This window comes from Musca domestica, unplaced genomic scaffold (assembly GCF_030504385.1).
Source record: "Musca domestica strain aabys unplaced genomic scaffold, Musca_domestica.polishedcontigs.V.1.1 12, whole genome shotgun sequence".
NCBI classification, from domain to species: Eukaryota; Metazoa; Arthropoda; class Insecta; order Diptera; family Muscidae; genus Musca; species Musca domestica.
This window is the reverse complement of record NW_026712155.1, coordinates 11,225,691-11,251,840: the sequence shown is the minus strand read 5'-3', so window position 1 is coordinate 11,251,840 and position 26,150 is coordinate 11,225,691. Positions and strand designations below refer to the sequence as shown.

General features: G+C 36.6%; 6 protein-coding genes across 13 annotated transcripts in view; 4 read left to right on the top strand and 2 right to left on the bottom strand.

The window, feature by feature from the left end:
* Positions 1 to 138: 138 nt before the first annotated feature.
* LOC101899718 (RNA-binding protein 42) lies at positions 139 to 1,347 on the top strand. Its single transcript, XM_005190509.4, has one exon. The coding sequence runs from the start codon at positions 242 to 244 to the stop codon at positions 1,184 to 1,186; it is 945 nt and encodes a 314-aa protein (XP_005190566.1). The 5' UTR covers positions 139 to 241; the 3' UTR covers positions 1,187 to 1,347.
* A 600-nt stretch (positions 1,348 to 1,947) lies between these two features.
* On the top strand, positions 1,948 to 4,200 carry LOC101899891 (uncharacterized). Of its 4 annotated transcripts, XR_009341484.1 has the most exons (4): positions 1,951 to 2,717; positions 2,796 to 3,044; positions 3,384 to 3,479; positions 3,558 to 4,195. XR_009341484.1 is itself a non-coding variant. In XM_059118220.1 (3 exons), the coding sequence occupies exons 1-3, from the start codon at positions 2,186 to 2,188 to the stop codon at positions 3,413 to 3,415; spliced, it is 813 nt and encodes a 270-aa protein (XP_058974203.1). In that variant the 5' UTR covers positions 1,951 to 2,185; the 3' UTR covers positions 3,416 to 4,196. The 4 variants fall into 4 exon arrangements, 2 of the variants coding, with proteins under 2 accessions (XP_058974202.1, XP_058974203.1); XR_009341483.1 differs by having other exon boundaries at positions 1,948 to 2,717; positions 2,796 to 3,479; positions 3,558 to 4,200; XM_059118220.1 differs by having other exon boundaries at positions 3,384 to 4,196.
* A 2,061-nt stretch (positions 4,201 to 6,261) lies between these two features.
* Positions 6,262 to 11,867, bottom strand: LOC101900230 (phospholipid phosphatase 5). Of its 3 annotated transcripts, XM_059118217.1 has the most exons (5): positions 11,756 to 11,831; positions 11,351 to 11,510; positions 8,770 to 9,422; positions 8,286 to 8,707; positions 6,262 to 6,880 (listed from the first exon to the last, which is right to left on the bottom strand). In XM_059118217.1, the coding sequence occupies exons 2-5, from the start codon at positions 11,420 to 11,422 to the stop codon at positions 6,378 to 6,380; spliced, it is 1,650 nt and encodes a 549-aa protein (XP_058974200.1). In that variant the 5' UTR covers positions 11,423 to 11,510; positions 11,756 to 11,831; the 3' UTR covers positions 6,262 to 6,377. The 3 variants fall into 3 exon arrangements, with proteins under 3 accessions (XP_058974200.1, XP_005190574.1, XP_011295391.1); XM_005190517.4 differs by lacking the exon at positions 11,351 to 11,510 and having other exon boundaries at positions 11,756 to 11,867; XM_011297089.3 differs by lacking the exon at positions 11,756 to 11,831 and having other exon boundaries at positions 11,351 to 11,638.
* Positions 11,868 to 12,797: 930 nt separating this feature from the next.
* LOC101901278 (acylpyruvase FAHD1, mitochondrial) lies at positions 12,798 to 14,023 on the top strand. Of its 2 annotated transcripts, none has more exons than XM_005190520.4 (4): positions 12,798 to 12,954; positions 13,159 to 13,270; positions 13,327 to 13,423; positions 13,482 to 14,023. In XM_005190520.4, coding segments are annotated over exons 1-4 (699 nt in total). In that variant the 5' UTR covers positions 12,798 to 12,953; the 3' UTR covers positions 13,971 to 14,023. The 2 variants fall into 2 exon arrangements, with proteins under 2 accessions (XP_005190577.1, XP_005190578.1); XM_005190521.4 differs by having other exon boundaries at positions 12,828 to 13,069.
* On the bottom strand, positions 13,915 to 14,663 carry LOC101901111 (uncharacterized). The gene is made up of 2 exons (XM_005190519.4): positions 14,474 to 14,663; positions 13,915 to 14,407 (listed from the first exon to the last, which is right to left on the bottom strand). Exons 1-2 carry the CDS (start codon positions 14,580 to 14,582, stop codon positions 14,031 to 14,033), a joined length of 486 nt encoding a protein of 161 aa, XP_005190576.1. The 5' UTR covers positions 14,583 to 14,663; the 3' UTR covers positions 13,915 to 14,030.
* Positions 14,664 to 16,295: 1,632 nt separating this feature from the next.
* Positions 16,296 to 26,150, top strand: part of LOC101893248 (F-box/WD repeat-containing protein 11) — a 28,977-nt gene continuing 19,122 nt past the window's right edge. The window contains exons 1-2 of one of the 2 annotated variants that reach the window (XM_059118214.1): positions 16,296 to 16,953; positions 21,746 to 21,968. In XM_059118214.1, the coding sequence (XP_058974197.1) occupies positions 16,897 to 16,953; positions 21,746 to 21,968 (280 nt within the window). In that variant the 5' untranslated portion in view covers positions 16,296 to 16,896. Of the gene's footprint in view, positions 16,954 to 19,450; positions 19,576 to 21,745; positions 21,969 to 26,150 lie in introns of those variants that run through there. The other variant, XM_059118215.1, reaches the window with a different exon arrangement.

Genomic DNA, 26,150 nt, shown 5'->3' with positions numbered 1-26,150 from the left:
GCATAAAAGAAATGTTAATAAAACGTTACTTTTACACGATATATGTGGCAGCACTGTTTATTATATTCATTTTATCGCCGTTAAAAAAGAATATGTCTCCGCTGCGAAATATTATTTGACAACTCTCCGCTGACATTTGTATGTATGTTGGTGTTTTCATCTTTCACGACGTCGTAAATATCTTCCAAACTATTTTACAAAAGTCGTTCTTCATTTGCTTGTATTTTATACCCAATTCATCATGGGAACTAAAAGGAAAAACATTGAAGATGAACTGTCACGGTTTGAGGCGGAAATATCAAAGCCTGCTACGGCTTCCACCACACTTTTTGTGCCCAATCAAGTGAGACCCATTATTTCCGCCAATACTTACAGTTTGATGCAACAGAAAATTCAACAACAACCATCCTCAGTAGTTCCGATAGCAGCGGCGGCATCTGTTGCAGCACCTCCTAGAATATCTTCAGTGCCTCCACCGCCCATACCGCCACCAGCATTTATGCCCACATTTGTTCCTACGCAAATAACAAAGTCAGCGCCAGTTGTCACAACACCGACTCCCGTCGTGCTAAGTAGTGCTCCCAAGTTATATGTCAGCAGGCAATCTGTAAATGTGCCCTCAGTACCCGTTGCTGCGCCCATCGACATAAATGCCATACAATTTGATGTAACACAAAAACTCAAGAAATTAAAGGCGGAAAAATCAGGACCAAATCCCATTGCAGAAGAGGCCATAAAAGCCGCCAAAGCTTCATCCGCCCTACAATCTTTCCAGGTCACAGAGAAAAAGAAAAAAGACCGCAAAACAGTACGAGTAGCTGGTGGACAAGTTTGGGAGGATTCCTCGCTGGCCGATTGGCCTGATGATGATTTTCGCATCTTTTGCGGTGATTTGGGCAACGATGTTAACGATGAAGTGCTCACTAGAACCTTTAACAAATATCCCTCGTTTCAACGTGCCCGTGTAATACGCGACAAACGTACGGGAAAAAGTAAAGGATTTGGATTTGTCAGTTTTCGAGAACCTCAAGATTTTATACGAGCCATGAAGGAAATGGATGGACGCTATGTTGGCAGCCGACCCATTAAATTGCGTAAAAGTACATGGAAACAACGCAGCTTGGATGTGGTTAAGAAGAAAGAAAAGGAGAAGCAACTGCTGTTGCAAGCCATGATGAACGCTTGATAGTTGTAACATTAATGAATATACGTTTGTACGTTTGAATGGAGCTCGACAAGTAGATAATCTAGTTTAGGCCAAGTTTTCGGCGTTGTTTGGAATGAGAAAAAATACTAATTTGTACTTTAGGATGAAGATAACAAAATAAAATTTATTTTGATACAACATTTGGTTGAATTTATAATTGTTTAAAGGCTAGCAATTAATCTTTCGAGAACCATTCAACAGCTAACAGCACTCATAGAGCATGGTACAATCATTTTGAAGGTGGGCACTTGCCAAAAAGGCCTCTAAAAAAATTGGATGGGTATCAAATAAATGAAGCAAGTTATAGACTCCAGCTTCACTTTTTTTTTCAAATTTTATCAATCCTCTACCTTGTAATAATTGTACCATGGGGGTTGAGAAATCCCCCGTGAAATCTTTAGATGTTAATAATATCCGACTTTCTTGGATATTCCTTTTGTTCCACGGTTGGTTTTTCCATTTGCAATGTTCAAGCATTTCAATGTGTGGCCAGCTAACTTCGTAAAAAAGGTTGCCATATGTAGGCTTCATTTTGCATTTCCAAGCTACATGATTAAAAGTCAACGGCGTTAACTCAGCACCAAGCAGCATAGGAACCAAGGTAGATGTACTAGGTAATCGCATCATCATCATAAATGTCATGGCGAATCTATGTTTTTCGCCTTAGATGCAAATTTTGACATTTGAGGGGACCACAAAAGTTGCTTTGTTGTAGCAATTCGCCGATGCGGTTACTTGTTAGATCTACCTTGATAGGAACTTAAACGTTTAATCAGGAAAGAGCTTGTATTTCACAATCAATTTTCACAAATTCCATTCAATTTGCGGTTTTTTGAGATATTTTTGAGGTTTAAGAACTGTTAAAATCGAATTGTTAAACAAAAAAAGGTAAAGTAAAAAAGAAATTGCAGAAAATTCTTCGTTACTACTGTTTTTGCATCTGTTTGTCCCAATTTCACAATATTAACCTCCAACAACATGGAAGCTTTTAACGCTGGAAATATATTGGCACATGAAAACGATTATTCATCATCATGTGCTTCTGACGTGGATGAACTTTCGCCATACGGATTAGAAAAATACGTAGTGGTTTCACCATTTGCAGTATCTTCGGATGAGAGAACAAAAATTGCCACGAGAAAGCGCAATGGAGAAGAAAGAATGCCAACGCGTCGTCCAGATCCCAAGGTCTATAATAGAAATGCATTGCTGGCACGGGAAAACCGACGCAAGAAGAAATTGTATTTGGAATCACTGGAACGAGAGGTACAGGAAGCCCGGCTGGCAAATCGAAATTTGGTAAAGGCATTAAAACGCCAGATTTCCTTAACCAAAAAACTGGAGCAGCGTACAAAGTATTATCAGAACATTATTGCCAATAAAGCGGAAATATCAAGTTTGCTTTCGATATTGGAAAGCCAGAAGTCAACAAGGCAAAGTATTTGCCACGATCAGACCAGTAATTGCAGCTATGGAGAGCAGTCAACCGATTTGGAGCCTGATAATAATGGTAGTGTTACAGAAACCGGCATAAATGGTTTGCAGCAATTCTCATCACCTGATCTTTTTATTTCCAACTTTCCATTAGATATGAATGATTGTCGCAGTTCCTTGGACGACCTATTATGGAACATCAACTGTGAAGCATCAAGTGAAGCCACCCTAAGTTCATCGGAAACATCAAATGTTTTCGATGAACACTCATATGGAATTACATCATCCTCGTCCGAGGCCCAATCATCCCCCGACTTCTCAGCAACATATAACGATTTTAATTGGAATGAAGACATTGGTTTTCTTGCCACCACCACCGGAAGTTGCATGCATTTGAATCGGGGTAAGGATTGTACAGATGAGTTCTGTATAATATGTAATTGTAATATGCCAAGTCAAAGTCCACCTCTACAACTTTTCAACGATGAGTTGTTATCTTAAATTATGTTGTTAATTTGTCATAGTTCTTTTGTTAAGTTTTTTTTTACATTATTTTTAGTCACTAAGGTTAGGTTAACAAAAAAATCTTAAACAAGAATAAGTACCCATTATTATTATTACATTCAAACTGCTATACAATTAAGTAACAAAAAAAGTAGGAGCATTAATTAGAGTAGACTACAATTGCAAAATGTTGCTGAGACATAGCAAACGGTATTAAACATTATTTTCGCCATTTCAGGGCAAAAGCACCTTCTTGGATGCGCCTTCTGAGACAACAACTCGGCAAAAGTGCTGATGGTCAGCTTGCAAAGTCAAGTTGCATCGGTGAACAAAGGTGGGTTATCGTAAAGCCTCAAGGCAAATGTGTGAGAGAACAATGTAATTTCGATATTTGTATTGAATCTTTTTGCAGCAAGGAATGAATGAATACCAAATGCAAACTGGATGCCGTGCAAATGATATAGACAACTTGGAAAAGAACAAAACAAAAAAGAGAAAAAAAACATAGCCCAGTCAGAGGTCTATAGAAAGCAATGACTGGCAATATGTACAGCGGCAAAGTTTTACATACATGGCAAAGGTACTGGAAATACATTTTTCAAATACGATATTGATCTTGTTCAGAAGAAAGATGTTGCTCAGCTTTATAATCAGAGAAGAGCAAACCCTTTGACTATTTTAAAAAATGCATTTCAAACTTTTGCCATACAATGTAATGATTTGCAGAAAAACTTTCGCCTCTTGTTTTGGCCACAACTTGTTCCACAAACAAAATTTATTTTACTAATTTTAAATCTCGTTTTTTCTCTAATTAAAGTTTAGTAAAGAAAGGCAGTCCTTTTTTAGAGAAAGAAATAAACAAAACGCATGTCACAAAGACGACGTTAAGATAATCAGTAAGTATTTACGGAAGGTTTCACCCACGCACCAAGGTATGTTACTCTAATATTGCTCCTACTTTTCATTTATATACCTACATACATGAACTTGAATATGTTTTTTACTACGCTGAATTTTATCTATGTGTAACTTTATTATTAAATAAATGTATTTATGTTTATAAAGAATTAAAAAAACAACGTTGTTTTTGATTTAAAACTATTTGAAAGGGGGAGGGTTCATTAAACACGAATTACCCAAATATTTGCACGTCCTCTTCGGATGTATGGGACCATCTGAATCAGGCACAACCTGAATCCACTGACTTTTTTCTTTAGTTACAGCTGAATTTTTGAACTTAGAGATAGGATCCGTTTAGCAGAAATCAGTCAAAACATGTGAGGTCGTGAATGGGGGTATGGGACTACCTGAATTCTACTCCAGCAGGCACTTTCACCTAAACCTGAATCCGCTCAATTTGGTTACAGCCGAATTTTCGAACTTAGAGCTACAATCCGGTTAGCACAAATCAAGCAAGACATGTAAATGTGGGTATACCCCCATACCCACATTAATTTAGTTTAATAATTTGTCTTCTACAATATAGGGACTGGATTTTTTTTGAAATTTTTATAAATCCAAAAAATACGAAATTTTCTAAAAATTTTGATTTTTCGGAGATGGGCAATATCGGCTCACTAATTCTGGTACCTCCCCCACAAAATGTCTATATTTTCAAAGAAAATAAGTCCCCGCACAAAAAGAGAAGGGATAATCCGATTTTGCTCCAACTTTGCAAATCCTAATATCTGCATCAGTGCTAGGTCAGTTGCGAAAATGGACAATATCGGTCCACTCCTTGTGGTACCTCCCCCACAATGGGTCAAAATTTTTAATAATTATAACTCTTATAAAATCTTGTGTAAGTGTCGGATTGTCTTCAAATTGCACACATCACAATATTTTTTTTTAACCCAAGGTCTGATGTGAAGATGGAATATATCGGTCCACTCCGCCTGGCACCTCCCACACAAAGGGTCATAATTTTGAATATTCATGAAGCTCACAACACCCGAAAATAACATCCGATTTCACTCAGACTTGGCACATCTCAATATTTCCGTCAGAACAAGATCTGTTATGAAGATGGTAGATATCGGACCATTCCTTCTGGTACCTCCCACACAAAGGGTCAACATTTAAAATAACTAAAACGATCATAAAATGCGAAATAAGCATCCGTTTCTCTTAAAATTTTGAACATCCCATTATTTTTACTATTTTTACTATTTACAAGGTCTGCTGTGAAGATGGGATATGTCGGCGCACTCCTTTTGGTACCTTCCATGCATAGAGTTCAAGATTTTTAAAAAAAAACAAAACGCTCAAAGAATGTGAAATAAGCATCCAATTCCCTTCAAATTTCACACAATCAACTATTTTTGCGAACACAAGATCTGTTGTGATGATGATATATATCTGCGAACCCCTTCTGGAACCTCATCCACAAAAGATCACAATTTTAATTTTTTTTAATTAAAAAAATGTTATTTAGTCATTGAGGTAGGAACATGGCAAGAACTCTATAACTAAACCTTATATTCATTGAGGCGCCCAAGTATCAACGAAGCTACCCTGACTGCAAACCTGCAACACTTATGGGCACGTGATCGCAAAACACCCCAGCGTCAGAGGGGTCCATTTTATGTGGGGACCAGCACAGAGGTTTGACTATTTTAGCAGTGCTAAAACATCGCCCTGTCAGTCTAAGGATAATTTGCAATAGGGTATTTAAGCTGATAAGCTGCCCCCACATTTCGCATCTAACCAGTACAACCACTGGACTTTCCATTATCCGCAACCTGTGGACGAATCTGCATGCAATCAGCTATGCCCCCCAAAGGCGGAGAGCCTTGTCTTGAAGGCTAGGAAACAAAATACCTCGTAAATCACTTTACCATTCCCTTTGATCAACTCCAATTGCAAAACACCATTGTTATTATATTTTCTTAACTTATTTTATTAATTTAAATGTAACTTAAAACCTATAATTACATTAATTACATTTTTTGAATATTCTTGAAAATAAACAAATATAACTTTTTCTAAAACTTTCTACATTTACTTAAGCGTTTTTCGTCCACTTTTGTATTAATATTAATAATAATTATTATAAAAATAATACAATATGTCTCTTTAGGTTACAACTTAAAAACTAATAAAAAACAACACACAAATAAAACGAAAAAGCACAGCTCAATATATATTCTTTGTCGGGGGTTTCAAAACGACTTTATGATATACACATAGTTAGGTATATAAATATTTAAATAATTCTATGGATTTTTTGTTTCTAAAACCATTTATTATCTGTCTTTGGATCATTGATTAATGGCCTCTTATCGCTAGTATCATTTGCGAATTGGCCATTGTCTAGTATTTGTTCCTTACACATTAGTGTAGCCTCACTCAGCTCATCACTGGGTACACGTTTGTAGGAAATCAAACGTCTTCTGGGCCGGCAGGCTGACGTTGATGCCTTTTCACTTTCGGGTATTTCCCTTTTCACTTGCGGTACTATTCGAGTTAGGGGACGATGACAATTTGGGGAAAATATTGAGGGATAATATTGGCGGTATATGTAGTAGGATACGAACAAACCGATTGCCCCACCGATTGTTACATCCTCCCAGTGATGGTGATAGTCACAGGTACGACTCACCGCCACCAAGGTGGCAAGAACAAGGGGAGCAATTGCAATGCACAGGCGCCAAGTTTGTCCACGACCACGATAATTAAAGGCATGCAGCTTGGCGCCCACATAGTAGCTAATAAAACCAAAACCGGCAAAGGCAACTGTGGAAAGAAGAGTAGCACACATATACACATTAACAGAGAAATCAAAAAGGTATGAATACAGGGTGAGATGAAAAAACTGCAATTAATTTTAGACTGCTGTCATTTCCGAGCCACTCGTCCGACAGCTGTTAAAATTATTCCAGTGATAGCTCATTCTATTGTTTACAAGCGCACAAAAGCATTTTGGTAATTTTTGCCAAAAAAAAGTTATTCGTAATCGAATTCAAGCGTGATAGTGTGATTTCTTTATATTTGGCTGGATAACCACAAGTGGCTATCTTTAGAGCACTCCAGCATTTAAATGTGAATAAATCTTTTGTGTCTCGTACCATCGCTCGTCACCATCGATACTAGTAGCGTAGCCCGACGTCAAGGAAGTGCAAAATAGCAACATCAGCGGAAAAGGTTCGAAAAGTAAAGAAGCGACTTGATCGAAACCCGCGTCGCAGTGGCCGAAAAATGGCTGGTGAGCTGAACACATCGCAACATTCCATTTGGCAAATATTGAAAAATGGGCTCGGAGTAAAGCCATTGAAATTCCAAAAAGTGCAAGAACTTACACCGCACCGCAACAGAAAGAAAATAGACTCAAAAGAGCTAAAGACTTGCTTCGCTTGGCCGAAAGTGGTGAACTGCCGAATTTGGTTTTCTTCGATTAGAAAACATTTGTTGTCCAATAGTTTGTAAGCATACAAAATGATCGTGTTTACTTGGCAGAGAGGTCAGCTGAAAATGATCACCTTCAGTTGGCCACCAGAACTCAAGCGTCGACCATGGTGATGGTGTGGGCCGCCATTACAGCCAATGGTCGCTCTCCGCTCGTATTAATCGACCGTGTCATTAGAATAAATGCCGAATATCAGTGCGAAAATATTCTGGAGGGTGTATTAAAATCTTTGGCACGCAAACATTTTGGCCGTAGACCATGGACATTCCAACAGGATGCACCACCATCGCACTTAGCACACGCCAACCAAGAATGGTTACAAAATGAGGTTCCTTGCTCGCATTTCCAGCGCACAATGGCCATCAAAATCTCCGGATACCAATCCGTTGGACTATTGTGTCTGGAGTTTTTTTTTTTTTTTTGACGGCAAGCTTGCACTAAAAAAATACCAAAGTCTTGATCACCTCAAGCAAGCGCTTCGCCGGGAATGGGGTAAAATAACGCAGAAAAACATTCGGGCAGCGTGTGACGGTTTCATTGGACGTTTGAAGACCACAATTCACGCCAAAGGTGACCAATTCGAACAAATCAAATCATATTCTTAAATTTGATGCTATTTCCGATATTTTTTGCTTTCATTCAATGAAATTTAAAAAAAAAAATGAAAAATTTATGGCTCTCGAATTTGTTGCAGTTTTTTTTATCTCACCCTGTTTTTTTTTTTCTAAAACTTACACGACGAGTGGCCACTGGGAAAACTTTTACGTCCCTCATTGATGGCTGTTATACTGCCGGTACAATTGAACAAATCCAACATATTATCCGTATTTGAGGTGATGTTGCTGGTCAAATGCATTACACCATCGGGAAAACAGCGATAAAAGAAATCAGGTCGTGGCCGTCCAACGCTGATTTTCAACAGACTTGTTGCCAACCCGTTGAGGCCCAATATCAATGTCCATGCCCAGGAAGCGGCACGAAAATCCCGCCTATCTTTGGTTAACATTAGATGAAATGCTGTCACCACCAGGGGACCAATTATAACTGCCATCAGCAGGGACAGCGGTGAGACATAATCACGGGTACGGGGATTTTTATACATCCACATTTCTTCGGGGTGTATGACACGTTTAAATGCCGTTTGGGTTTCTAATTTACTGGAAAGAAAATGCAGATTTATTCAATATTTTCTTTTTCAGGGAACATAAGCTAAACTTACCTAAAAACAACAACCAATAAAACACGAATTGCTATATCAATCCAATCGCTGACTTGTTTTGAGAACTCACCAAAAATCGCACAACCATCCAGCGCAGTATTCTCTTCTCCCATCTCCGCATTATGATGTCTACTACTTCTATACTTATGATGGCTATACTGCAAACCATTGCTAATACTACGCCGTGTCATTTTCCTTTTGTCCGTGCTGTTTAGCATCATTTCATCCTCTTCCTGACTACTGTCACTGGTCGAATATTTGTGCAATTGTTTATCGGCCGAACTTTCGCTGTAACTTCGTTTCGGCGTCAATCTTTTGGTGTAAATTCGACCAGTATTTGTGACACGTAATGGTGAATTACGCATAGACATTGTTTGCTCCGGAGCTTCTAAATTATTTACGCTCTGTCGAGGGGGACGGATGTGGCCAGCTCTCTTCGGCGGAGGATAGGTATCAAAATTGCTATGACGTTGTGTGTGGGGTTTTAAGAGATTGCTTCGCGCGTTTTGAGTGGTAATATCTTCTGTGGCTGATTGATTATCGTTGTCGTCGTGATTATTTAGTAGACTTGTGCCAGAACCGCTAAACATTTTACTGTCCGCCAAAAAATTAGCAGACACAGCGGTTTGGCTCAATGAGTGTAGCAATCGTGACTGGTGTTAGTATGAAAAGAAGAGAAGTGAATGAAATTAAAAATATTCAACAAAGGGAATGGTGTTTATGATAAGATAAGACAGGCTGGGGATTCATTTAAAATAACTCGAGGTGGGAGAAATAGATTCTTTACGATTTGTTTGGGGACAATTTTAGGCACTTGACAGGGTGAGATAAAAAAACTGCAATTGGTCACCTTTGGCACGAGTTATGGCTTTCAAACGGTTAACGAAACGGTCACACGCTGCCCGAATGTTTCTCTGCGGTATTTTGGCACATTCCCGGCAAAGCGCTTGCTAGAGGTAATCGACATAAATTTAAAATTTATTGAATGAAAGCAAAAATGTCGGAAATGGCACCAAATTTTAGAATAAGTTTAGATTTGTTCGAATTGGTCACCTTTGGCACGAATTATGGCCTGCAAACGGCCAATGAAAGAGTCACATGCTGCCGAATGTTGCTCTGCAGTATTTTGGCTCTTGCTTTTATTGAATGAAAGCAAACAATGTCAGAAATAGCACCAAATTTTAGAACAAGTTTTGATTTATTCGAATTGATCACCTTTGGAACGAATTGTGGCCTTTAAACGGCCAATGAAACCGTCACACGCTGCCCGAATGTTGCTCTGCGGTATTTTGGCCCATTCCCGGCGAAGCGCTTGCTTGAGGTGATCGACACTTTGGTATTTTTTAGTGCCAACCTTGCTTTCCAAAATACTCCAGACACAATATCCGGAAATGTTTTGTGGTCATTGTGCGCTGGAAATGAAGCGAGGAACCTCATTTTGTAACCACCATTCTTGAATGGCACGTGCTGAGTGCGAGTTGGAATGTCCAAGGTCTGGGGCCAAAATGTTTGCGTGCCCAAGGCTTTAATACAACCTCCAGAATATTTTCGCGCTAAAATTCGGCTTTTATTCTGATGCCACGGTCGATTAATACGAGCGGAGAGCGACCATTGGCTGTTATGGCGGGCCGGCCCGCACCGTCACCATGTGCGGCGCTTGAGTTCTGGTCACCAAACGAAGGTCCACATTCTCAGCTGACCTTTTTGGCAAGTATACACGCGCTGTTGTGCGCTGTAAACAATGTAATGATCTGTCACTGGAATAATTTTAACAGATGTCGGATGAGTGGCTTAAAAATGACAGCAGTCTGAAGTTGGTTGCAGTTTTTTCATCTCACCCTGTATTTGTCGTTTATTTCTTGATTTTTTATGTCATAACATAAAACACATCTCAAAAGAGTTTATACTTAGAGTTAACATCACTCAGCTGAATAACAACTACTAAGTTGTCACCAATAGTTACGTACCTACGTAAATGTTAAATATATACTGAATATGATCATATCAATACAGCAAAACAAACATAATCCCACCTAAACATTCGTATGTGTACCTTGTCAATATTTATCGACAACAAACATTATTGCATCGTGAGTATTTAAATTGTGACCCTTTTGTGATTGGCTTGATATAACAAATTGCATTTTAAGTAGTAGACTACTGTAATTACAAAAGTCAACAAGGCAAATCTAAGTATTATGGGAAACGTACATAAGCCATGCGTTCGCTCCATTAGCTCAATAATATGTTGCTGTTTTATTCAAAGCAGGGACCCAAAATATCTTGTTAAATATTACTTTTGAAAAAAAAATATTCCCCGGGAACACTGTATCCTTCTTTCCTTCCACAAAGTTTTCAAGATCCCGACTCCAAGACATTATGGCTATTACGGAAACGTTTAAATGTAGCTAGATAGGTAGTATATTGTTTGTTTTATTATTATGACTATCTGTCGTGTAAGGGTGACTTGGCTGGTTAGTAAGTGGTATTTGCGATAAGTAGATAAGAAGTGTGGTTGTGGCTGTTATTATCAGTATGCCAAATAAAATAATAGTTAGTTGTGCAAATACAATAGACTTGCCTCTTCTGCGACAATGGAAGTACTATGACGTCGACGTTGTCGTCTTCTCACATTAACAAATTCAGAAAACATTCTTTAAATTAATCTTATTAAACCAACACAGAGAGAGACACTGAGATGAACTATAACCACCACGCCACACGTGTTATAACAACAAAGGCTAAAAGAATCAAAGTTAATAATATAGTTAACAATTGTATTCAGTTTGCAAAAATAGTATATAGCTTTCACTTTGGTCTTGGTCGCCAATACAAAACCAACTATCCCGCACACGTAAAATACATAGATATTATAATTGTTTGTTTTCTTCTTTTCATTTGCCAATTGTTTCGTTTTTTCATGTTTCTGCAAACCACCCAATTTCTATTAAACGATATTTTTTTTGTATTATTTTTTACCACTTACATGCTTGTTTTTTTGTTGTTTATTGCTATGCAAAGATAATATTGATTAATTCCGTTGATACCACCGTTCTATTACTTCACTCACTTTGGGGCTCTCGAGTTATCGATTAATTTAATCGAAAATCATACGAAATCGGGATATTGTTATCAAAGTTGACGTCCAGGGTCGTTAAAGTTTGAACTTTCATATGGCGCATTTATACTGTTGAAGATTAAGCCACTGGATTTGATAGATCTAGGCCGATTATTACACCTTTTCGATAAATAACAGAACTATTGGCCTGTTCCAGAACAGCAAGAATGTGAGCATTTTTACTACGACAACCGATTTTCTTTTATATAAAAAATAAAATGTTGAATGTTGCAAGTTCTAGAACAGAGCATATGTTGTCGGACAAATAATGCTATGTTCTCATTGCACTTTCAATCATGTTGTTCAGAATTAGGAACGCGAATTAACCTGTTCATACGGCACGATTCGTAATTCATAGTAAAATAATTCCTTTTTTTTAATTTTACAATTTTAATTCATGTTTTCAACTATTTGTGTAAATGCTGACATATATTCTTGATAAGCATAGGATTCTATATCGGTTTAGTCATGTCTGTTTCTCTGTCCGTCTGTGGAAATCACTCTAGCATTCGAACGAAATGAAGTAAGTTGATCAAATTTTGTCGAGATGCATTTTAGGTCCGTAGAAATTCTGATATTGAAAATGAGTCATATTGGTCCGCATTTTCATATAGCCCCCATATAACTGTACCGTTATATAGGTTGTAGGTTAATAACTAATTTTCTCTTTATGATATCGAAAAAAATTACAAAACTTATAGGTTCTGGAACAGAGCTAATAATTTCTACAATTGCCCGTTTTTATGTATTAAATTTAGATAAATTAAATCTTATTAATTGTATTGTTTTATGCCTACCTCATTGAGTACGCGATAGTAGTCGTTCAGCTGTGAACACAGTTTGAAAGTCACAAAAACAAAGTTTTACAGTGATTTTTGTCCGTTATCGATAAAAGAACACACCACGTCCACCAGCCCAGCACCCACCACTCAAACCCCCTTTGTTCAAACGCGCAAAATCTTGTTGAATAAGTGGTGATCCAAAGTAGTGGGGGTCATACTGACGATAACATTAATAAATTTTCTAATAAAGTCCATTTGTGAGAGAATTCCAGCATTAAGGAAAAAGTGAGAGTTTGCCAAGTATAGTTGTCTGTGTATTGTTTTTTAAGTGATAACACGCGACGACAATGTTTCACATTGAAACGACCCTTCGAGGAGTGAAGAGGGCTTATTTGTGGCTGTAATTAAACGTTTTTTAATCAAAATATTTATTGATATTTTTTGTATAGCCACATTATTAACCATTACTCTATTTACTTTGTATTGCAGTGAATTTGGGAAGAATTGCCGGTCAAACTTTTATACGTAGAGCCATGTCGACAGGTCTAGAATCTTTTGCTGTTAACAGCAAAAAAATCTTGGGTGCTGCTTTGAATTATATGTAAGTAGCAAATTTGAAAAGCTGTTTTCATAACTGACAATATACCATTTTTATAGGGACATTGTACGTGAGCGAAACGTACCTGTGCCCAAAGATCCGGTGGTATTTCTCAAACCATCTACATCATTGATTCAGGAAGGCCAAGACATTGTGGTATGTATGGCATAATCTCCGAATGTAGCATTGGAAATTTATTACTTATGTCTTGCAGATACCAAAAGTATTCACCAAAGTGGCCCATGAAGTAGAATTGGGTGTTGTCATAGGAAAAAAATGCAAAAATGTTTCGCGCGATGAAGCTTTGTCATTTATCGGAGGCTATTGCTTGGCCTTGGATATGACTGCCCAGTGTGATTTGGGTGAGGCACGTAAAAATGGACACCCCTGGTCTCTGGGCAAAGGCTTTGATACATCGACTCCAGTTTCACGTTTGCTAAAACCCGAAGAAATTGCTGATCCTCACAACTTGGATTTGTGGTTAAAAGTTAACGACAAGTTGGTGCAGGAAGGCAACACCGCCGATTTAATTTTTAATGTGGCAGATTTGATTTCGTTTTGCTCTAAATACATGACATTGGAGCCCAATGATATAATACTGACTGGAACACCGAAAAATTCGTTACCCGTTAAAAATGGCGATGTAATTGAATGTGGCATTGGAAAATTAATTAAAATGAAGTTTAACTGCAAAGATGAATAGAAATCAAATGTAAAGTTAATAATAAAAAAATCGTCGAGGCCTTATCAAGTAAATGTGTGTTTAGAGCACCAGTTGTTTCTTAATCTGTTTCAGCCGTTCTATTTTATCCATAACGGCCAACAACTCGGTTTGTATATTCGCCCCTTGGACAACCAACTCAACGGATTTCTTAAAATATTCAGTAGCATTGCGTAGAGTTGTCGGTGGCAGTGCTGCAAACCAGTGCAGTGGTTCCACATATCCTTGGCTCTTTTCCACTTTGTGTCTTATCAAATGTTTCTTCTCACCGGCAATTGTATTCTCAATGTCCAGCTCCTTTTCCACATTGCAGAGAGCTTTGAAATCCTCACTGTTTTCGGTTGGTATTTGTGCCGTACTTATTGAATTAGAGCCTTGATTGTATCGTGTCTTTGCTAGCAACAATTGTCCGGCATTATCTGCAGATAAATGGAAAATTAGCAATTATAATTCAAATCAATTGGTATGTATCAAGCAATACTCACTTATCCGTTCAATGTTAATGCGACATTCGGTATGTTGTTCAATTAAGTCTAGCAGCTCCAAATATAAAGAATCCAATAAATTATTGACATCACTTACTTGATTAGGCATATTTAATTATTTTTTTAATTTTACTTTATTTGATAAAAAGGGGAAAATGCACCAAATAATACACGATATCAACAAGAAGTCATAAGACTAGAGGTGAGCGAACAATCGATGGCGAAATCAATAGTTTCGATATTTTATTTTAAAAGGGGATATCGATTGATATTTTTTCTACGACACTATCGGATGACTTACCACTAATGCTCTGTTCCACAACAGCAAGAATGTAAAACTTTTCACTTTTCAAAATAGTAGATTCTTCCATGTTATTGAATAGAGCAACAGAAGAATTGCTTTATTCGTGAAAAAGTTTCCACACCATAGGCATCGAAAATTTTTAAGTATAAGGCTGGAAATACATAAAGCGCATATTTGTCTAGCTTAAGTCATCGGCTGGCTTCTTCGGAAATGAACAAAGGAGCCTAGGGCCAAAATCGAACTAAGTCAACCTAAACCTCCTTTGTTCATCTACGAAGAAGCCAGCCGATGACTTAAGCCAGCCAAATATGCCCTTTATGTATTTCCAGCCTAAGCCCTTTTTTTTCTAAATTAGAAAGCATCGAGCAGTAGAGTATATATTTTCTCATAATAGGCTTTTAATATTGCATTATGCCATTAATATCTTATTTTTCACTACATAAATTGCAATTTTGATTTTATTTTTTTTTTCAATCATTTCATAACCGTGGTACTATAAAATAAAGATAACCTAATTTCAATTTAGCATTCCCAGCTCTGAATTTTCTGTAACTTATCTTGTCAAATTTTAAGGCATAAAAAACATTTCCCATCTTTGATTTTGTGTGTATGCAATGGATTTATGAATATAGATTTTGACAATGAGATGTTGCATAAATTTGAAAAAAATGTAAACATATGATTACATTACCATGGGTATAACGCAATCATTGCTCTAAACAAATGTCTTCTTGCAAGATTTTACTCAATGTTGTTCGATAACATTTTGCAAAATTGAGATGAATGACTCAGTAAACTTTTTTGAGTAATTTCTACTAGAAAAGTAATCTTCCTCATCTATTCCCAAAATAGTGCAACTATAGCTTTGCTCCGGCACTTTTTATACCCTCAGCCATAGGGCTAGACATCATTGATATGGCCAAAACATGCCTTATCGAAATAACGGTTTTAGACCCTAGGTCTCTTTGGATCAAATCCGTTTCAGGACATTTGGAGTCGATCTAGATATGGCATAATTACAGAAGGTGGAACAAGATACAATCTTTTTTCTTTTTGTGCCCTTACTCTGTGAATGTATGTGTATTGTTTTGAAAAAAATTACAATAATTTGAAATTATTCCAAAATTAGGTTGCAAAATAAATGCAAATGTTCGACGTAAATGGGTAAAAAATCGTAACTCAAAAACTTCTTTTATTTCTATGCAATATTCAATCGTTTTTTAATAACAAATGACTGAAATTTTTAAAAATCGATGAAAAATGCATATAATAACAATCCACGATTTGTGTCGTATAAGAAAACCTATAAAAATCTACTTACTTTTGTCAAAAATTTTAAAATTTGTGGTGTGTCAATGTTCCCAAACGTCGACGAACCTACCTTTATTCTTCTACTATGAAATGTGATAGTGTGTACTCTTCTTAGTGATCGATAGAAATAAGTAACCATTCATATTTTACTATCGATATGATTTAATCGATTAGTCAAAAGTCGACTTAACTGTCCCTACTAAGTACTTTTCAGTTTTTTTCGTCAACGACGGATGGACTCTCTCGTTCGCACTGAATTGCAACAGAAAAATAATTCCTTTAAAAACGTGTAATTGTACAAAATAAAGTAATGGCGTTAATTTTGCTCCACTCAAACGCGATATATGCCCAGCTATATTGCTAATAGGCATTAAAGCCAAGGCAAAAATTGCTCATCGCCCACCAATTGTAAGAAAAAAAGTTACCTCGGAATTGATACGAATTGGTATTGGGTATCAGGTACCGAGTACTAAATCTCCTCTTCGTTGAAGTTGCTAGTGATGAGTCGCCATATTATTGTTGTGCGAAGAAGAAGAATTTTTTTTACCTTTCAATTATAAAAGAAAATAATTTTTTTGATATTTCACTGTGATTTCTGATTTTTCCTTTAATTTTTATTTTGTCATTAACGAAAATTTGATTCGTGTGTGCTCCCAAAGGGAGGAAAAAGATATATAAATTTATACTTTAGTGGTGTATTTGTTAAACAACTGAATTAGAAAACATTGCAAAACCCAGCATCCAACAAAAAGCTATAAAAATTAAATATATTATTAAGAACTGTTGAAGTTTATAGTTACAAAATAACATGATGAAAATGGAGACTGATAAAATAATGGATGAAACTAATTCCAATTCTCAACCTGTAAGTATTTTGTGTTGTTCATTTTTTGTTTAACTTTCCTTAAAAACCCAAATCAATTTTTTTCTAGACGTATAGCCAGTCTTTTTTTTTTGTTTTTGCTTGGATCCCTAGGTTTTTTCTTTTCATGTTCATTTTCATTTGTGTGGTGGTTGGAGTACATGAGTGCATGTGTGTGTGTTGGTGTGCGTTTGTGTATTTCATTGGTATTGTGTGTAATCCAAGGTTTTAGTTATTTAACTTTAGTTTCACCTTTATTGGGATTTTTGATTTGATCGCTCGAATGTTGTTGGGATATATACCTATTTTTGTGAATAATGATCAAGCAGTTGTAAGATGTTGATATAGGTCGTTGCAAGTAAGATGTGATCGTGTGACTAACATTTTTTTTAGTTAATTTAGCATGGATGGTGATAGCCAATAGTAGCCAAATATCTGTGGCCGTCTTTAATTGAATTATTGATTGTCAGAACCTCACAACGGAGGACTAATTAAACACAGACTTTAGCCAGAAATGTAGCAGAAATAAAATAGTTTTTCGATCAAAATTTTCGAAAATATATAAAATTAAGCTAAACTCTAGTGTAGTAAAAATTCTTCAATTAATTTGAATTTTTCCCCTGATAGGAGAAAAAGGATTTCTTTGCCTACAGGAATGCTGTCTGTTATAGGTAGTTTCTCCTTAGCCGAGATTTCTTTGGATGAGAGAGAATTTTATGTTGATTCGACTAAGTTTCAATTTTTCTTTTACTGACTTATTTTTAATTTTCAGACCGCTCCATTTCAGTGTCATCTGTTACACATTGAAAAATAGATTTAGGCGATATCCAGGAGATAGGATTAATTTGCCACAGTGTTTCGATCTAGCGATGTCTGTCTGTGGTTGATAAAATTTTACCCAAATGTATATTATGTCTGCAGAACTTTTGGTATTGAAAATGGCCCATGTAGGTTCACGTTTTGGTATAGCCCCCATATAAGGGTACCTCCCTATATTCGGTATTTTGATGATTTTAGCGACATTATTCGCCGGATTTTTTTTTCAAATTTGGTATTTGACGTTCGTAATGAATATTTCAGCCTACGACAGTAAATTGTCTGTGCAGGTTCACGTCTTCGTATAGCCCCTATATAATGGCACCTCCCTATATTCGGTATTTTCATGAGTTTAGATACATTATTCACCGGAATTATTTCAAATTTGGTATTTGCATTTCGTAATGAATATTTCAGGCAATGACAGAAAATTGCAAGTCCACGTTTTGGTATAGCCCCATATAACGACACCTCATGATATTCGGTATTTTGATTATTTTAGCGACAATATTCACCGGAATTATTTCAAGTTTGGTATTTGAAGTTCGTAATGGATACTATGACAAGTCCACGTCTTCGTATAGCCCCCATATAATGGTAACTCCCTATATTCGGTATTTTGATGATTTAAGCGACATTATTCACCGGAATTATTTCAAAATTGGTATTTTCAATTTCAATTGGTATTTGTGTAGGTCCACGTTTTGGCATAGCCCCCATATAAAGGTACCTCCCGATATTCGGTATTTTGATGATTTAGCTACATTATTCGCCTTATTTTTCAAGTTTGGCATTTGAATATTGTAATGGCTTATGACAAAAGTTGTCTATGCAGGTCCACGTCATCGTATACAGCCTAGTATAACGGCTTCATTCGGTGTTTTTAAGATTTTAACAGAATTTTTAACCAAATGGTTGAGGCTATTCGGCCCGGCCTAACTTACAACCTTTTTACATGTTGTATATTAAAATCAAAACCATGGCCTATGTAAGGTCGGCTAGTAAGCTCATTTAGCCACTAAGTTTGCTGTCAAAAACATAATTTTAATTTGAAATACAAAGAGAATCAAAAAACTATTTGGTTTATTGGCAAACTTGACCGATATTTTTTAGTCCTTGCCCAAAACATATTCATATTCTTTCATGATGACTTCTTGCCTCTCTGACTGAATAAACATTTCATATTCTATTTAAATGTATTAAGTCATATCCAAAAAAAGTGACTATATTATAAAATAATGCGGTAGTAACATATGTATTTTTTTTTTAATGAAACTATATACTGCAATTGTATTTCTCGCTGTTGTTGTTGTTGCTGCTGCTTTCATGAACATACCTGCTTACCTTCATTTAATACATTTTGCTCATATTTTTTCGTCTACAAGTTTAAATATCAATTTGCTTCAAGCACAAGTGTCAAGGTTAAAAATGTAAAAAAAGCAAACATTTCTTAATAATGTCTATTTGAATTTGGAATTGAAAACTACCACCGAAAAACCATTTATAATTTATATTGTTTGCAATTACCCAACAACACACAACGGTTGTTTATAAGCGTTTAAAAAAATATGTGTTAGGTGATCGCCGCCGTTGTTGTTGTTGCAGCCTTTATAATTTATAATTATTTTTTTAAGTAGCTGTTGAATGTTACCTTCAGTCGTATCATCAAGTCTCAGTTAGTGTGACAGCCAACCAGCCAGCCAGCAGTAATAAGCAACATGTGTTGACATTGTTAGCTAGCAAATGCTCTCTATTTGTCGCTTTGTCTCGAAATAATTTTACGCTATTACTTCAACGCAAGTATGTTGTGTAAGTGTGTGTCTCTTTTTTTTTGTGAATTTGCAAATGGCATATGAGGGACCAGCATCTGATAGTTAAATACATGGGAATTAAAAATTTATAATTGAATCATAGATATCTAATGCAAAATTTCATAACACGTCTCATTATTTTACTATCAGTAAGGGTTTGGTACATTTGAAGACTATTCTTATCCAGAAAAGTAGTAAAGCCTACTTTCGGCTGTTCTCTTGAATTTTTAAAACCAATGAGATGGGATAGATTGATATAAAAGAAGTATTTGCTTATCAATGATGCAGATTTTATACCCTACACCATAGTATGGAGGGTATATTAAGTTTGTCATTCCGTTTGTAACACCTCGAAATATACATTTTAGAACTCACAAATCAGCATAAAATTCTATGCCGATTTAGCGATGTCCGACTGTCTATCCGTTTCTGGAAATCACTCTAATGTCCGAACAAAATGAAGTAGATTGATAAAATTTTACTCAAATGTATATTATGTCTGCAGGACTTTTGGTATTGAAAATGGACCATGTAGATAGGTATGTAGGTACCGATATTCGGTATTTTCATGATTTTAGCGACATTATTCACCGGGTTTGTTTCAAATTTGGTATCTGAAGTTCGAAATGGATACTACAGCCTAAGGCAGAAAATTTTCTGTAAAGGTCCACGGTAATTTGTTGATTTAAGCGACATTATTTACCGGAATTATTTCAAATTTGGTATTTGATGTTCGTAATGGATGCTTCAGCCCATGACAAAGATGGTCTGTGCAGGTCCACGTCTTCGTATAGCCCCCATATAATGGTACCTCCCAATATTCGGTAATTTGATGGTTTCAGCGACATTATTCAACGGAATTGTTTCAAATTTGTTATTTGTAGTTGGCAATGAATACTACAGCCTATGACAGGAAATTGTCTTTGCAGGTCCACGTTTTGGTGTAGCCCCCATATAACGGTACCTTCCTATATTCTGTGTTTTGACGATCTTAGCGACATTATTCAACGGAATTGTTTCAAATTTGGTATTTGAAGTTTGTAATGGATGCTATAGCCTAAGACAGAAAATTGTCTATTCAGGTCCACGTTTTGGTGTAGCCCCCATGTAGCGGTACCTCCCGTTATTCGGTAATTTGCTGATTTTAGATACATTATTCACCAATTTTTTCAATTTTCGCATTTTAATATTGCTTATGACAAAAGTTTCCTATGCAAGTCCACATCGTCGTATAAATCCCAATATAAAGGCTACATTCGGTATTTTTAAGATTTTTACAGGATTTTGAAAGGGATTTTATTTATTTATTGCCAAACTAGTTCCAAATAGTGGAGGGTATTCAAAATTCGGTCCGGCCGAACTTAGAGCTTTTTTACTTGTTTACCTCATGGTTAAGCTTATTGAAAGTTCGGCCGAACTTAAGATATTTATGATTGTTCTTTCACAACGAACCATGAAATTACCGGAGAGACGGGAACAGACTTTAAAATGACCAGCGATTCTAAGAAAATATTTCATCAATCGTATTTTTCTTAGGCAATGCAATTTTTACATTTCTAACCGATCTTCCAAACCACTTTATTATATATAAGGTAACAGACTACACCAGATCGGATGTATCATACGTCCGTCCTTGTTAGCTTCTTTGGAGGTAGTTTTCATCTTCCATCCATCATCTGGAGGTTAACGTTTGCTTGGATTGGTCCACGGCCTTCTTTAGAAATGTGGCCAAGCAAAAGACTTATAATTCTTTGATGTGGTAGGTGGATCCCTTGGTTCCGAGGCTGTTTCTCCGGCAACCCTTTGGGGTTAAGATTTATATTTTTATACTGCAAAAACTTGCTTACAGCGATCATTGACATGATGAGTTTTAAAGTTAAAATTAAAAAAAAAAATGAAAATTTATTCTAAGTTGCCATATTTTTAGCGCAAATTTAGTTTTCTTTTCTTGCGTGGAAATAGGTTTTCTCTTTCACGTTAAATTCTACCTTCTGATTCACATTCTCTGCCAATACAGTTCTTAAATATAAACCATCAATTCTTAATTATAAATAAAATAAGTTATTTGATTTCTCTTCTAAAAACTTTAAAATTTGTTTCTTTATTTGTCCCTAATTTTCGAAACCAACATAAATTTTATAACTCTTCCCTGTTTTTTTTATTTTCAGTTTACTACAACGATGCTGTATGATCCCGTACGAAAGAAAGAATCTTCACCCACATTTCAAGTAGAACGCGATACCTGCTTAACATATTTTTCACAATGGAACGAAACTGATCAGGTGGATTTTGTTGAGCAACTTTTATCGCGTATGTGTCATTATCAGCATGGTCACATCGATGCGTTCCTAAAACCAATGTTACAAAGGGATTTCATTTCACTATTGCCGAGTAAGTTATGTTTGCATTAGATTTGAATAATACAAATCGATATTGGTATTAAATGTTATTAAAAGATCTAAATAGAGGTCGAAGTTTAGAAGATATGTATTAAAGTTTGCAAATATTTAAACGTTGTTATGCAAATGTAGTTAAAAAAAGATACAAAAAATTGAAATTTCCTGAAGGCTCAAAAAAGTTCAAATTTAAATAAATAATACCCAGGAAAATGTAATGGCAGTGTTTTAAAATTATTTCACTGTTTAAGGATCTGCTGGTCTATTGAGTTCATCCTGAAAATGAGACAGATCATGCGTAATTTGCTCCCACATAAGTCTATGTCTCACATTGTTTCAGTTTCCTTCTCATCATGACAAAGATTGCATTAATAGGCGCGTGACCAACCTATTTAGAAGTCATGGTTCTTATGTTACAGTAACCTGTGATGATTCCTACCAAAAGTTTTAGGTTTGATTTAGCCATGGAGATGAGCGACCCTGATCTCTTCACGGATAGTATCTGCTGAATTTTTTTCGAGACTTTACTTCCTCTTTCACATAGCCAGTTTTGTTGAAATCAGCCGGAATAATGTTTACATATCACTTGGAAGTAGTGGTTTCACCAAGTTGTCGATCTAAATATCAGGCTAGAGATGAGTTGTAACTCGTCCAGACGCACCTGGGGTTGTATAGTTGTTGTTGTTGTAGCAGTAGTATATGTGAGTGTTTGCCTTCTGCTAATCTGGTTCAAGTTATAGGTTTAAAAATTCGACTACTTTAACGGGCTGTAGCCAGAGATCTAGAGTGAGTTGGGTAGATTCGGCTGTGCAATTAAAGAAGTGCAGCGTATTGTGCGTGCCTGTATGACACGCCGGGCAGACGTCACGCACATCTTCGTCAATTCGTGCCCAATACGAATTGAGACGACTACACCATCATGAACGTAATTGCGCCAAAACTAGGCTAGGTTTGTTTAGGCAGTTGGCGTTCTTCAGCTGAAATGGATGGGGGATGGACTCCGAGGACGGCCTTCATCATCTAACTGCTGATAGCATCTGCGAGTGCATCGGTATGAATGCCACTCAGACCTGCCTGATAGGTTTCTTGATATAGAGGTTCTCTCTTATAGCGTTGGACCTCCCTTTATGATAGGCCTGGGTAGGGGAGTTGTATCAACCATATGATGTTTGGGAGGCCTCTCACGGTAACACCCAAGCGGGTACTGCAACGAAAGCATATGATTATGCTGACGCAAGGGAAGGACTTCGACTCCTCATGTAGGTGTCATGAGGAGGCATCCTGTTACAGTTCTCAGGACAGCATTTTGGCAGGTCTGAATGTGCTTCCACTGCGTATCACTAGTATTCGCAGACCACACTGGAGCCGCATAGCTCACCATATACCGACCTATTGCGTTATAAGAGGTCAACAACGTTTCCTTGTCCGCACCCAAAGTGCTGTCGGCTAGCGCCTTGAGAACTTTGTTCCTACTTCTTTACAATCCAACGGCAGCGGGTTTTACGATACCGGATTGATCCGAAACAACAACATACGAGTTTCGGCAAGCGGCTGCCAACCAAGTATGTACATGTTGATGTCTAGTGGCTTGTTCAGCAGTTGGGTTTTGGCCCCTCTTCCTATCTGTTTTCCACACCCCCTTAAAACCGCAAAATGTTTTAGTTCTCTGAGTTTATAAACATATATGTTTCGCTCAATATAAATTTAAAGGTAACCAAGAGCCGCAATATGCATCCAATATCAATGAAGACATAACAAAGATCCTTAAAATATTTCTGATTTCCGTTCAGATTTACATCCCCCATCCATTTTCCAGTTTCCATAATATATGCCCAAATAGAACGAATTTTTACAAAGGAGGTCAATTTCAATCTATAAGTAAATCTTAGAAATTTAGAGACATACGTTCAAGTTTAAATATATCTGTCTTTCTGATGTTTTCTCATTTTGGATGGTGAATATAGTCCAATATAACTTTACACTTGTTTTTGAAAATAAAATTAATGAGCCCTACTAGAAACAAATCTTATTTTCATATAGAGCACAGATAAAACATGATAATTATATATCGTTGACACTAACACACACTTCGAGAAACATTTTGTGAACCAAACCTTCTCTTAACCCAACTCGGATTATTTACAACATTCTAGAATTTTTGATATTTCGCCTGTTCCCACTTAACTCTGTTATTTATTCTTGAAGTTGTGAGTAGCTGTTGCTGTTGTTCGACAATTATATTGAGTGCTTGTGCTGCTGCTGGTACGCGTTTTGTTTTTATTCCTCTTCCGTGTGTATTTGCAATGAAAGCAATGACCTTTAAATTAGCGCCTCCTCATTTCAAGATATTAAAACCAAAATAAAACAAAAACAAATCACAAAAAAACTCTGTAATAACATCAGAAGCTGAAAACACACACAAAATTAAACACTAAATGACGAATGACAACCAAAAAATTAAAAAAAAAGATTACACACCAAAATGAATGATATTTTTTCACATAACAACCTTCGTGTTCTACGTATTACACATGTACGAGTATATCTATTTACTTGAGGCAATTGCTTTTTTTTATGAAACGAAATTTAATACTGCATCCGAAACCGATATAGAAGTACCTCCCGATTTTTGGTATTTTGAAGCATTTCACTTCGATTTTCAATCAAATCAGCTGTAGTTTGGTATTCAAGGTTCGGTGGGAAGCTTAATTCCTCAGAAAAGCAAATTAGAATATATCAGTCGGTTTTGCCGACAAATGTATATCCTTAGCCAACGTTTGGTTATTTAAATATATTTCGACTTGCGTTATGATTATGGAAACTGTTGACCCTTCAAGGTTCCAAAACAGTTGGCCAATATTGACCAATTCGTATCTGACCAAAGACTGATGTAAATATTACAACGTGCCAGATTTGGACTATATCGACTAATTCCTTTACTTTATATGTGATATGTTCAAATTTTTGGAAAACGCGGAAATATGCGTGAGGTAAAAGATATAGCGGAGCGAAGTATTTCATTTTCATATAATCAGATAAAAATATTGGTATGGTCACAATTTAAAAAAATTCGAACATTTACAGGGTGAGATAAAAAACTGCAACAAAGTCAAACGCCATAATTTTTAAAATTTTATTTTTTTATTTTATTGAATGAAAGCAAAAAGTTTCGGAAATAGCATCAAATTTTAGGATAAGTTTAGATTTGTTCGAATTGATCATCTTTGGCACGAATTATGGCCTTCAAACGGCCAATGAAACCGTCACACGCTGCCCGAATGTTGCTCTGGTGGTATTCTGGCCCATTCCCGGCGAAGCGCTTGCTTGGGGTTATCGACACTTTGGTACTTGTTTGTGCCAACCTTGCTTTTCAAAATACTCCAGACACAACAGTCCAACGGATTGGCATCCAGATATTTTTGTGGCCATTCTTGGGTGGAGCGTGCTGAGTCCTGTTGGAATGTCTAAGGTCTGTGGCCAAAATGTTTGCGTGCTCAAGGCTTTAATATACCCTCCAGAATATGTTCGCGATAAAATTCGGCATTTTTCGGCTGTTATGGCGGCCCACAACATCACCATGGCCGGCGCTTGGGTTCTGGTGGCCAACTTAAGGTGCACATTTTCAGCTGACCTCTTTGGCAAGTAAACACGATCATTTTGTTTGTTTCCAAACTGCTGGACAACGAATGTTTTCTTATCGCAGAAGACCAAATTCGGCCGAGCGAAGCAATTCTTTAGCTCTTTTGAGTCTACTTTCTTTCTGTTGCGGTGTAAGTTCTTGCACTTTTTGGAATTGCAATGGCTCTACCCCGAGCTCATTTTTCAATATTTGCCGAATGGAATATGGCGATATGTTCAGCTCACGATCCATTTTTCGGCCACTGCGACGCGGGTTTCGATCAAATCGCACTTTACTTTTCAAACTATTTCTGCTGATGTTGCTGTTTTCTTCCGTCCACTTCCTTGACATCGGGCTACGCTACCAGTATCACGGTATCGACAATCGGACATTTTAAAAGAGTTATAATTATTCAGAATTGCAACTTTTTGTGGGAAAGGTACTTGATGTAGTGGCACTGATGCAGATATTAGGATTTGCAAAGTTGGAACAAAATCGGATTATCCTTTCTCTATCTGTGCGGTAAAATATATATATTTTAAATGTTGAACTGTTTCT

Excerpts from the sequence above, each read along its gene's own strand:
- LOC101901278 (XM_005190520.4), top strand. Across the intron at positions 13,271-13,326 it reads GGTGCTGCTTTGAATTATAT|GGACATTGTACGTGAGCGAA; the intron begins GTAAGTAGCAAA and ends CCATTTTTATAG. Across the intron at positions 13,424-13,481 it reads AGGAAGGCCAAGACATTGTG|ATACCAAAAGTATTCACCAA; the intron begins GTATGTATGGCA and ends TATGTCTTGCAG.
- LOC101901111 (XM_005190519.4), bottom strand. The coding sequence starts at position 14,582 with ATGCCTAATCAAGTAAGTGATGTCAATAATTTATTGGATTCTTTATAT. Across the intron at positions 14,408-14,473 it reads CATTAACATTGAACGGATAA|ATAATGCCGGACAATTGTTG; the intron begins GTGAGTATTGCT and ends ATTTATCTGCAG.
- LOC101899718 (XM_005190509.4), top strand. The coding sequence starts at position 242 with ATGGGAACTAAAAGGAAAAACATTGAAGATGAACTGTCACGGTTTGAG.
- LOC101899891 (XM_059118219.1), top strand. The coding sequence starts at position 2,186 with ATGGAAGCTTTTAACGCTGGAAATATATTGGCACATGAAAACGATTAT. Across the intron at positions 2,718-2,795 it reads TTTGGAGCCTGATAATAATG|ATATGAATGATTGTCGCAGT; the intron begins GTAGTGTTACAG and ends ACTTTCCATTAG.
- LOC101900230 (XM_059118217.1), bottom strand. The coding sequence starts at position 11,422 with ATGTTTTCTGAATTTGTTAATGTGAGAAGACGACAACGTCGACGTCAT. Across the intron at positions 9,423-11,350 it reads CTTCCATTGTCGCAGAAGAG|TCACGATTGCTACACTCATT; the intron begins GCAAGTCTATTG and ends TACTAACACCAG. Across the intron at positions 8,708-8,769 it reads TTATTGGTTGTTGTTTTTAG|TAAATTAGAAACCCAAACGG; the intron begins GTAAGTTTAGCT and ends TTTTCTTTCCAG.